General features: G+C 56.4%; 1 protein-coding gene across 1 annotated transcript; it reads left to right on the forward strand.

Moving 5' to 3' along the window:
- The first annotated feature begins 1,535 nt into the window (after nt 1-1,535).
- Nucleotides 1,536-5,440, forward strand: CRIP1 (cysteine rich protein 1). Its single transcript, XM_008630186.2, has 5 exons — nt 1,536-1,624; nt 4,368-4,462; nt 4,572-4,629; nt 4,756-4,803; nt 5,087-5,440. The coding sequence occupies exons 1-4, from the start codon at nt 1,585-1,587 to the stop codon at nt 4,794-4,796; spliced, it is 234 nt and encodes a 77-aa protein (XP_008628408.1). The 5' UTR covers nt 1,536-1,584; the 3' UTR covers nt 4,797-4,803; nt 5,087-5,440.
- Nucleotides 5,441-12,347: the final 6,907 nt, after the last annotated feature.

Raw genomic sequence — 12,347 nt, forward strand, 5'->3', positions numbered from 1 at the left:
AGGATGGGGGCGGTGTGGTCCATGAGGCCTGGCCGCGGGGCTGGCCAGCTGGAGGAGACTTGCAGGAAGGCAGTTTTCAGCTGCCGGCAGGCACAAAATCTGCCTTAAAAGGGAGTGCAGCTGAAGGCGTCTGTCCGAGCCAGTCAGTGGCCCCAAAGCAGCCTGGCACCATGTAGGAGGGGAAGCAGGGCCACCAGAGAGGGGAGAGGACATGCCTTGTCCCCTATATCATCAGGGTGCCAGCTGCACCCGTGGTGGTGTGGGGAAGGGGTCCTGGCCTGGGTAACCCAGCTGGGTGCTCACCGAAAGCTGTGTCTGGGTACAGGGGGATGTGATGTGGCTGAAATATGGGTGCCTGCATGTATTGGTGCCTCAGGGCAGGAAGAATGGGGAGGAGGCAGGGTGGAGGCCCTTGCAGGACAGTCTCCCCTCCCATACTGTAAGACACTGTCTCAGCATCTCAGCATGACTCACGCCTTAGCTGGGAGCTGATCCCAGTGACGTCCCGCCAATGTGGGTGATGCCCACCCTGCTGAGCCCAGTGCTGCCCTTGGAGCAGGATGGTGCTCCCCAGCCTGCAGTGCGGCTGCCAAATGTGGGGTGAAAGACCGGGAGCAGCAGCAGGGAGCATCAGCAGGGGGATTGTGTTGGGAAAGGAGGGTGCTGGAGCCAGGCTGGGTCATAAAGCAGTCCCAGCTGAACATAAACTTCACCTCTGGACACAGCTTGCTGCCTCTCCTCCTGCACCCACGGGTGGGATCCGGTGTCAGCAGGGCCCTGTTTGTGCCGGCGAGGGATGCCTCGCATTTCGGGACGAAGTCACTAGGCGTCCTGGCGCTGGGTTTCACAAGCCCTCATGACCTTTCCAGCACAGCAACATGCCCTGGGGAGGATTGTTTCATACAAAACAGACCTTTGGATAGGCTTTTCATTTCCTTCACAGCCAAGCACAAAGGAACAACAAGTCCTCCCTCCTAATAAAATGACAAAGTCAGTGACACAGATAGGCTGGCTCTCCACAGTGAGTGCAGCCATGTCCTGCACCCACGCCATTCCCAATGTCCTGCAAGCGGGGGGTTACAGACCTGCAGCTCCCTCCTGCTTCCATCTCGCACCCCGAAATTCCCCACGGGCAGGAAACCCTGCCTGAGGGTTGACTTTTACATTTCCTTGGGAGAAAACACGTCTGTGCTCAGAGGGGGTGAGCCTAGATGGCCAGCACCCCATGAATTCTTATCTGGGAGTGTGGTTAACTGACAGATGCCAATCACAGCTCCCGCTCTGAGCGGGGCTTCGGCCACCGGCACAGCACAAGCGTGGGCAGGGAGCTGGTGCGCAGAGGGGACAGGGCTCTGTGCGGGGCAGTGGAGGTTGGGGTGCAAGGGGTGTGGGGCTGCAAAGGGTGCAAAGGGTACAGTTGGAGGGATAGCAGGGGGCAAGAGGTGCAGGGGCTGTAGGGCTGGGAGGGGTGCGGGACCCCGTCTCGGGAGCCCTGGCAGGGCCATTCCCCGGGCGGGCTCCTCCAGCTGCGGGCGGGGCGCACATCTGGGTGGGGCGGAGCCGGAGCCCAGCCGAGCCGAGACCATGCCCAAGTGTCCCCGCTGCCAGAAGGAGGTCTACTTCGGTAAGGGCTTCCTGCCCCTCCCCAGCCGCCCGCACCGCGGGGGACCTGTCGGGCACCGATGCTGCCCCTCGCCGCGCTGTGGGTCCTCCGGGCACCCCGGCTTCTGGGTGCCCCCATATTGCGCACCCCATCTCTGCAAATTCCTGGGGTACCCCAAAGTTGCTCACCCCTGGGCTGTGGGTCCCCGAGGTGCCCCGGGTGGATGATCCTATAGATCCACCCCCAAGGAGGTGCCTGGCTGCAGAGCACAGGCTGCACTGGGTGCTTCTAGCGCAGCATGGGTGCTCACCCCACTTCCTTCCCAGCACAGCCCGCAGCCCTGAGCCAGTCTGGAGACTAAAGGCCCAGCTGGTAAAGCTTGCTGCTCTGAAAGCCTGGGCAGGTGAAGCAAGCACCTTCCCCAATGGCAAATCCTGCCCTCCAGCAAGTTCCTGGGTCAGGGGGTCACCCACATGTTGTTCTGTGTGGTTTAGCACAGCAGGATGACACCTCTGGGGTGGTATTTTTAAGCCGCTGTTGCAGGGTAGGTGTGAGCCCTGTTGGGCTGCCATCTGCTGCTGGGCTTCCCGCAGATATCTTCCCTCCAAACTGGGGCCCCAAAGCTCCTGCCCCTTCTGGGGCCATGGACCTGCTATCCTGTCTGAGGATATCTGTGGGGTTTGAGCTTCTCACTCTGCTATCAGCTGCTGGAATGGGCAGGTTCCTTTGCCAGACCTCCCCACTTGCCTGGCATAGCTGAACTGGAGGGGGTTTGCTGGGAGCAGCTTACACACACTCCCTGCTTTCTAATTTATGAGAGATGAGGGATCTGGAACCCAGGTGCCATCACTGACTTCTCTCTCTGCTTTATTTCTGCTCTGCTTGTGCATGTGCCCCAACTATTTGTGTTCTGCCAAGGAGCTGGGGGCTCAAACACAGGAGCTGCTCTCTGTCTGTTAGCGATGCCCACCCTGGGGAGCTGTGCCGGGGCTGGCGTGGGCGCTGCCCAGAGGGCTGCTGGGGCTGTGGTTCCTGTGGCTGGGAAACTTTGATTTGCCTTGAACTCACTGCTTGCAGCCAGGCTTTGAGATGGGGGTTTTGGCACAATACAGTTTGTGGCTCCCTCCTGCGACTCAGGATCCTGGGGTGCTTCATCCACCCATGTGGCTTGGTATCAGGAGCCACCAAGGTGCTGGTGTCAGTGAGTGCCTTTCCCTGTGGGTCTGTATCATTCCCGCTCAGGGCGAGCTGGGTTTGCTGTGCCTGCAGGTGCGGCCGTGGAGGAGCTGGGACGGGACCGTTTGACCAAGGAGGGGTTTGACCTTGCACTTATCTCACTTGCACTTATTACGAAATGTCTCTGTTGATGCAGAGGCTGAGGAGGGTTCAAAAGCTGTTGGAGGACCAAGCTTGACGCTTCATTTCTGTGCCTGCAGATTATCCAAAGTGCTGGCAGAGAAGGCAGAGCAAGCCTTGCTCTGGGGCACCCTGAGGCTTTCAGAGCCTGGCAGTCCTGCTTGGGCGTGCCTCAGGCTGCTTTGGGCCAAATCGTGTCTGTAGAGAGCAGGGGAGGGGAGGAGGTGGTGCTGAGAGGGGTAGGGATGGGGTTTGCAGGAATTCTGCCTTCATGGTTGAGTGCTGTACTGAGCCTTAGCAGAGCTCCTGCCCAAGTGTTGGTGCAAATGCGTGTGCAAGAGATGGGGAGGCTGTGCTCCTTCCAGAAACCCTGTGATAGGAGGGTCCTGCCACGGGCCAGGCTAGGGCTCCTAGGGGTGCCCAGGGGGAGGACATTGTTGCCCCTGCCAGGCTGCGGGCATAGGAGGCCCTTTGTGCCACTGAAGAATGGCAGCAGGGCTGCCTTGTGACATTTGGGCACTGCCCCCGCTCCCACCTCTGCAGCCATCAGCTTGCTCCTTGCACAGGCTGTTGTGGGCATATTTGGACTGCAAAGAAGAGGTGCTTCAGGCTGCCAAGGGCCCCCTAGGGCACGCACTACCCACACTGGCTTGGTCCCATTTGCAGGCATGGGGACAGTTTTCTGACCGGACTCTGACAGGATTCCTGTGGACAGCCCTGTTTAATCACTTAACAAATTCCCAGGAGCTCTGCTGCCAATACGAAGAGCACACACGTCTGCAGAAAATACCCTTCTCCCCCGCTGTGCTGCAATTAAAAGCCACCCTTGTGTTTCCCCCCCTCTCTGTAAACATGTCCTGGCTCCGGGATGTTGTCCCTCCCATGGCTGCCTGAACCCCGGCCAGGCTCCAGCTCTGCTCTGGCTTGCCATGGTGCCAGCAGAATCGGAGCTGTGGCTGGAGGGGACTGGTTTGTGTTGGCAGGGTGTGGCAATGGCTTTGCCTCCTCAGTCCTCGCCAGCATCCCCTTTCACCTCTGCCAGCTCTAGTGATTTCTTGGGCTCCAGCTCATTGCAGAGAAATTAATCCCCGTGCAGGCTGTTGTTGCAAGGAGGTAGGTCCTCAGAGCTTTGGAAGATGGAGTAGAAGTCAGTCCATCCTCATGGATGCAGCCATGCTCACCCTGGGCGTGGCACTGCTGCTGCAGATCCGTGTTTCTGGATGTGTATGGCATTGTGTGTACACAGCGAACACTTGGGTTTGAACACTGTGCCCTCTGTCCTGGGCAGGCAGACTTCAGAAAATGCCCAAAAATGTCATCCCAAGGGTTGATGGCAAGGCAACCAATCTGCCAAAACTAACTCGTGCCTGTTCGGTGCCTCAACTAACCCACCTCTTTTCCATGGCAGCCGAGAAGGTGACTTCTCTGGGGAAGGACTGGCACCGGCCCTGCTTGAGATGTGAGAAGTGTAACAAGACCCTGACATCTGGAGGCCATGCAGAGGTGAGGTTTGCTGCTCAGGAGGTCCCTGTCCCCTGCAACTGAGGGCTGGGACAGGCAGAGGTGGAGCTGAAGGGTTGGTGGGGCTGATGCTCTTTCTCTCTCCCTGCAGCACGATGGCAAACCCTACTGCAACCACCCCTGCTACGCTGCCTTGTTTGGGCCCAAAGGTAGGGTGTCTGTGACGGGGTTGTGGAGGGACTGAGGGGGCTCAGGGCTCCTGTCTCCCGGCGAGTTGCAGCCGCCGGTGTGCTCACCATCCCATGGCAATGCTGACCCCGCTCCATCTCTTCCAGGGTTCGGCCGGGGAGGAGCTGAGAGCCACACCTTCAAATAAACCTCAGGTTGGTCCTTCCCTCGGAGCTCCCCTCGTGTCTCCGGCTCCAAGGGCTGGCTGGGGCTGTCCTCCCTCAGGCCAGTGGGAAAGGCAGGCCGCCGCGCCCCCCCCCGCCCCCAGCCGCCGCTGACTGGCAGCACTCACTTAGTTCTGGCAGCAGATGCCAAAGGCCATTGCTTTGTGGCCCGTTGGCAAAGAGAGGATCCGTCCTGGAGCGCTGCTGTCTCTGGGATATCTCTGCTCGCAGCCCAGCCTGACTTCACCTGCTCCTCTCTTCCATCCCTCTCCAGGTCTGATGTCCAGGGTTCCCAGCACAACCTGAAGATACCACAAACACACCGCAGCAGACATGCATTTTTGTTTTTAATTCACCCTGTACTAGACTAGCACGTTCAAAGCAATAAGTAACCAAGGCTGGGCTGGTGTGGAGAGAGGCTCTGCTCCAGATGGAGTGCTGCCAGGGTGGGGATGCTGGGTTGCCCTGCCGGGTAGGAAATTTGGCTGATACTGCTGAAGGCTGCCTGGAGAGGAGACTGCGCCCTTCCAGCCAAAACCTAGCTCTGCTTTGGGCATCCAGCTCTCGTGGCTGGGCCCACAGTTGTATTCTCAGTCTTTAATAAATGAAAAGATGCTTCCCTCCTGTAGCAGCTGTGCTCTCTGTAACAGGAGTCCCACGGGACTCGTTTGTGAAGCGCTTGCCACTTGCTTGAGGCCCCTGTGGCCTTTGGATTGAGCCCCACACTGTGTGATGGCCCCACGTGCCCTCAGGTGGGGCAGAGAGGTGTCTTGCTGGGAGGGGGTTGACTGTCTCATCAGGAGAACTTGATATTTGCTGCTTTTGTTCTGAACAGCCACACAGAAAGGCCAAGGGAGGCGGGAGGTTGCCATCTAAGCAGAGCCAGCCTCCCTCAGCAGGGAAAGCAGAGCTGTGGTGTTAGAAAGCAAGAGCTGGCTCACACGAGCTTTGCTCTTTCGTGTTTCAGTGTTTTTGCCCTACTGGAAAAACGGCACTGACAGATGTCAAAGATGTCAACTTGAGGGATGTTTCTAAAATGGTTTCTTAACCATGTCTTTCCGTAACCTGAACAACTCCATTTACATATTCAGAGATATCTCATCACCCACTGGGATATTTTTGTCTACAGTTTATGCATGCATTTCCTTAGAGACTGCTCTGCATTTTACTGTCACGTCAGCCTTCCTGGGACTTGGCCAAAACCCTCAGGGGTCAGAGATACATGTCCACTGTCAAAATCCTCGGTGTCAGAAGCAGCCTGATCTGATAAGCATCTTAAAACTTCCAATTAAACTTGCTTATTGCTACAAGGCGCTGCCTCACCTCCCACCCCGATAACACAGGCGTCTGTGTCAAAGGCAAACCCTGGCTACTGCTGTTTGGCTGTCATCAGACTTCCCAGCCAGCCAGGGCTCGTAGGGACCTCCTGCTCCCACTGCTGCCTTTGCCAGCAGCCTCCCGGGGGTGCCAGCACCCATGGACCCGTGGCTCCTGGCCATCCACACCCGGTCCTTCTCTGCACAGCCACTGGCACCCAGCCTGCCTCTGGGGCACTGGGGCATGGCTTTCCCCTGTCAGCTGAGCTTCAAAGCAAACTAGTGATATAATCTCAGCAGCCTTGAGTGTGCCAGTGAGATAGTGTTTTCCCTCAAGCATTTAAAGTAATGGCAAACACAAGCCTTGTCATCCTCGGGATTTGCGTAAGTGTGTCCAGCTGGGAAAAGAGGCTGTGAACTGGGCTCAGGGTCCTTCCCAGCAGGGCCCTGTGCTACAATTTCAGAAGCAGCTTATTCCAAGTACAAGGGGCCAGGAAAGCAGGGATGAGGAGGGAAGCAGTGAGAGGTATGGAAAAGCAAGGATAGCACAGGAAGAGGCTGGGGCGATCCAGCCCTTCAAATGCCAGCCCTTTTCATTGGCAGTGGCTGCAGCTGGGGCAGGAGGCAGTATCCTGCTGTTTGCTGTGTGCTGCTATTTGCTCTGTGTGCTGCCCAGGGCTGCCTTTTACTTTGGTCCCTGGCCATGGATTTGCAGTGTACTTGTGGTAGCCGAGGACATCTCTCCCTGTCCTGGGTGTGTGGAGGGATGTAGGAACTGGGCTGTGCCAGGCCTGTGCAGCTGCAGCTAAGCCTGATCCTGCAGGTGCCTCACTCCTTGCTGCACAGGGGTATGTATGTATGTGTTAAAAAATAGGGGTTCCTCAAGCATGGTCTGGGCACAAGCCTCTGGGTATTGATTCCCAAAATCTCCTTCTTAGAGTCCTGTTTCTCTGCTTGCCCCACAGTAAGAGCTCCCACTGAGATGGCTTTAAGCCCCAGTACTTGCTGTTGGGATATTCCCCTCCAAGAGCTGTGCTTGTACAAGCCACACTCCCTGCCTGATCCAGCCTTGATGCTGTGAGGTTGGGCAGTTCAGGCACAGGTCACATCCGCAAGGAGCCTCGGTCAAAGAAAATATATGATAAATTGATTTTTTTAAAACTTGCTTTGGTCTTTGGAGAGGAAGCAGAAACATCTGTATCTCATTTGGATAGAAAATCCACACCCGAGCCAGGCCTCCCCTGGATGCTCAGTGAGGCTCAGCAGCAGCCAGGGAGGTGGGCTGTCAGCAGACACAATCTTTTCTCCATTTGAACAGTAAATCTCTGTGGCCTGGAGTATGACTGCACAGACAGGCAGCGGTGTGGTTTCCAGTGCATCTCATCTGTGATGCTTTTGTCTGAGCCTTGGCAGGAGCTTGGGACAGGCAGGGACAGTCCTTCCCTCCCAGTGTGGTGATGCCCTGGCTGTGCTGCTCCTGCAGCAGGGAGAGCAAGAACTCAGGGCAAATCCCAGCTTTCTGCCCGTCTGGGACAGCAAAAGTTGTTGGGTGATTGACAGCATGGTGATGCCCAGCACAAAGCTTCACTGCTCTGGTGACCTGAAACACCACTGTTGGTGACCCTGAAGAAAGGGGCTGTGCTTTCTCTGCCATTATTTCCTGAGTTTGGGCTGAGATCAGTCTGTGGGTTGTGGAGTGATAGTTGCTATAAACACTTCATCACTGTGACAAAAAAACAAACAACATCACAGTTCCTCTGGCAGCTGGGTGTGGGCGAGCCCCAACGCCCTGGGTAGGGAAGCAGAAGAGGTTTTGGCAAAGACAGAAAACAGGATGGGTTTAAAAACTTAACTGCTGCTGCTCTTCATCCTGGCTTTGTGACTTTCTGTACAGAAGAGAAAAGGAGAGGGGGGCAGAAAGGGGGCTGGGGGGCCCTTCAGCCATGGGGGCACAGTGCAGGCAGGAATGGCCAGTTTGGGTCATCTGACCCTGTGTCCTTCTCTCAGCACAGGTTGACAGACCTCAATCTGAAGCAGGGGACAGATGTTTCCCTGTGCCTGCAGCTGGCAAGGGAGATAGCTTGGGCTGGAAGCCTTACAGAAGGGTTCTCCTTAGGGTCATCCTTAGGGAAGGCAGCAGGCTCGGCCCCTGGATGGGGCTGTGCTCTGGCAGTGTGGCTGCAGGCTTTGGGTCACATCTGGACTAACACGTGCCGGGTGCCTGGTTCAATGCTACCTCGCTGGGACACCAACAGGGCCACTCACCCTTTCCTACCAGCGCTGATGGGGACACGGATGTGACACTGCTAGCACTTCCCTTGAGGTGGTTTTGTGTCTCATCTGTGCAGCCCCTGGCTGGGAGAGAGTGGCACAGGGGCTGTGGCTTCCTGCTCTTTGCTGTGCATGGTTCATGGGGATGAAACCAGTCTGTAGCTGGGTGGTATCCAGTGCACCGCTGCTTTGGGTATTTTTAAGGCTGATTTGTGTTAAGCTCAAAGAGCTCTGATATCTTTTAGGTCAGAAAAGTGTCTGCCCATCTCCTAACACCTCAGAAATCTGCCTTCTTATCCAGACCATGTGGTAAGAGGGAGCATGCAGCTGATGTCAGGCAGCAAGAGCTCTGCAAGATTGTGTGGTGAGATGGGACTTCCCGTCAAGTGCTGCAAAGCAGTGGTTTTGGGAACCCCATCTCACCAACGGAAACAGCTCTGCAGAGGTGAGAAAAGGAGGGTCAAACCTTGTTCCAGATGGGGAACAACATCTCCAGCAAACATTGAAAATACTGAAGGCAGAGGGACTCTGGGTATGACAACCAGGGGCGTAATGAGAAGTGAATGGGACCATGAACTGAGGTACTGGAAACTGAGGTCTAGCTAGGGAGCAGGGAGAGGAGGGCACAGGCTGTTCTATCCTCACCCCATTCCCGTTGCTGGTGATCCAGTGCTGGAGAGGAGCTGGGTGCATAAAGCCCTGGGGTTGTTTGCCAGGTCCTGGGTGTCTTGCCTAAGCAAGGAGCGGAAGCAGAAAAGTTGACATCAGGCATGTAGAGCTGACTTTTACTTTCACACCTCGCATGTTATTTTCAACGAAACAGGGAGAGTTTCCAAGAGGGAATGGTGCAAGAACTTCCCACTGAAGCCTCTGTCTTCTTTTGGTGAGCATTATGTTAAAGGCCCTGGGGGAAGAGGTCAGAGGGAGTTTCTCTCTGTGCAGAGGAACTTGGCTATTAAAGTAAAAAGGGTGAAACTCCTGAGAAGAGAGTTGCTGAGACCTCAGATCTCTTTTCTAATCCTTCCCAATTCACTTATACTGAAAGCCCTGCATCAGAAGGCCTGAAACACCACCACCTTTCTTAAACATCCAACTGCTGGGAGCTGACCTTGAATTTTGGTGCTACAGCCCACACACAGGCCTATTGCTGACTAACTGCTTGTGTCCAGGAAAACCTGCACTAGAGCGTTACAGTCATTACAGCTTTGCTGCAGCCCATCTATGCAGGCAATCTGTGTTCACAGCCCCTGTGCTTGCTTGGCTCCTTTCTGCCAGCATCTTGGCCATGCTGCCAGGTCATGCCTTTTCCCACTCTGGTTTACCTGATGTCCCAGTGAGGGAAGAGTGAGTGTGTATAACAGAGCTGGGTTGGGAGCGGGAAAGGAGCTGGAAATGTTTGCAGTAGAAAGTGGTGCAGGCTGCCTGACCTGCTCAGGGTGTGAAATGCTCCAGCCACCCAAGGCCTCCCTTGAGTGGGTAGGGAGGGAAGCTGTGCTCTGCTCTGATGGCTGCTCAGCAAACACCACACTGCAGAAAGAGAGGGAAAGGAGAGGGGAAGGAGAGAAGTGAGGAACTCCGGCCACCCGAGCTGTCGGTGGAGCGTGGGAAGCACTGATGCCTGGCCAGGAGACAGGCTGGCTCCCTCCCACGCCTTCACGGGGATAAAAGCATTAAGAAAAAAAACAAAACCCAAAAGACCAAAGGAGTTGTTTTTCCAGGAGGAGAGCTCATACCTTCCCCTTGGCAGAGTGGGGCTGAGGTAACATCAGGAAGCTGTGCTGCTGCCGGAGCGGGCAGGGATGGCTGCTATCACATACAATCAGCATGAGGCAATGGGACAGGGCTCCCGTCATCATCTCTGGCTACCCTGCACACACAGCAGGGCCATGTGTGGTGGCGAGTTGCCATGGCACGGGTGCAAACAGGCTCCCTTGGCCCCACTGAGTCACCCGGCACAGAAATGACCACAGCTGACGCATCACGCCAAAAATGGGCGGCTGTGTGGCACCACACGAGCCCGGGAACCCAGAGAGGGCAAAGTCCAATGGCCTCTCCCAGGTAAAGCATCCCTGGCCCCTCAGTATGTGCTCGGATTTTCCCTTCCCACTGTGGTCCCCGCTGCCACGCTCGCCCCGAATCTGCCTCAGTGCCTGGGACCCAGGGGACTAGCCAATAAGCTAGCTCTGTCCTGCTTCCTCTTTCCACAGAGAGGGTCCTGGAGGCTTCCAATCTCCATGATGACATCAGGGTTGTGTGCTGAAGTCAGCCAGCCGTTGCTTGTTTCCATCTGCCAGTCCTTACGGGACTGGTGCTTGAGAGAGGGGAGGTGAGGGTGGCCTGGATGCAGCAGGGCAGGGGCTCTGCTGCCAGTGGGGTGCCATCACCATCCCTGCTGGGACAGCACACTGGGGGCTGTCACACCGTCACCTCCTTAGTCTGTCCCTCGCACATGGTCCATCTCTGCAGCAGGAAACCATTGCCTTCCCATCGGCTTCTCCCACCCTGGGAAAACTGCCCAGGCAGCTGGTAGAGCAGATAAGTGGGGCCTCACACGCCGGGACTGAGAACCCGCTGTGCTGTGCCGCGCCAGAGAGGCTGGAGTGATCTGCCTGGCGTCCAACTTGCCCGTGGCCGAGTGCCAGCCCTCTGCAGCGCCAGGCGTCCTGTGTCAGCTGTGCCCACGGGGCTGCGTGCCGGGAGAGCCACAGGGCAAGGGACCAGGGGACGCTGGCCAGGAGGGCAGCCAGCCCGTGCTGGGGTACCACGGGGTTGGCTTGGCCAGCGGAATGGAGAGGTGGCACGGGGCTCTCGGTGTGCTGGGATGGTGTGAATCCCAGCTGCTGCTCCCATGCTGATTGGTGATGTTTGCTGGCCCTGGGGGTTGGTGTGCTGGCTGGGGGACAGGAGCCCAGACGAGGGGTGATGGACAGAACCACGCACTGTGTGTGCACTGGGTGATGCAGGAGAGCCCTTGTCTCAGCAGCTGCCCCGGGGGGGGAAAGGCCTAGACAGAGGAATGTGTGTGGGGACAGGGATAGCTTTGAGCAGGGTTTATGGAGTGGTCAGGAAAACACAGGAAATTGGCTCCAGCTGAAAGTCCTCCTGCCTGGAGACTGCAGCAGGGACGGGAAAACAGACAAGTGATGTGTCATGGAGGGGCTAGACAGCGCCCGATAGCAGCAAGGTATGGAAAGCCAAGAAGGATGCCAAAGACAGCAGAGGATTGTCCAGGTTCGATAAGGCTCTGGGCAATAAAAAAGGACTTTATGGGCTGTTGGAAACCAAAGGCAAGGAACCATGTGGAAATGCCAAGCCTGTGAGGAAGGAGAGCAAAGAAGTGGATACAGATTGCTGAGCTAGAACTGGACAAGGGATAAGGAAAATGCTTTCCAGACCATTAGGAAAGGAGGATGTGAGACAACAGCTGCTAGAGAAGATATTTTAAAAATCCTTAAGCCTGGATAACTCACACCCAGGGGTCCTTTCAGGGATGGCGGGAGCAGGAGCCAGGATCCACAGGACTGGGAGAGCTCTAAAGCAGCGCTCAGCATTGGAAGGGGCTGTGCTCTGCAGCACAGGGGTGGGAGGCAGGAGAGGAGAAGAGTGCACACACAGTTCATGTTGGCTGGAGGTCTCTTCGGACCACTGTGATTTCTCTCCTCATTGCAAGCAGCCATTTGGCTGCAAGAGCCTGTTTTATAGCGGGAAGGAATTTCACATGTTGTTTCATGTTGTTCAGATCCTGGTGAAAAGAAAGTACAGGCATCACGCTAGATCCACAGTGAGCACATTAAATGGACTATGAACTGGGGAACTGGCCAAGAAACCATCAGTGGGGGCTTCCAGCAGGTCTCATGTCCAGGCACAGGCAGGATCCCCGCAGTGCTGGCGGAGCAGACCGGTGTCCCTGGCACAGAGCAGTTGTGCTGCCTCTGTAAATCTGCAGCA

The sequence above is a fragment of the Corvus brachyrhynchos genome, unplaced genomic scaffold (assembly GCF_000691975.1).
Source record: "Corvus brachyrhynchos isolate BGI_N302 unplaced genomic scaffold, ASM69197v1 scaffold101, whole genome shotgun sequence".
NCBI classification, from domain to species: Eukaryota; Metazoa; Chordata; class Aves; order Passeriformes; family Corvidae; genus Corvus; species Corvus brachyrhynchos.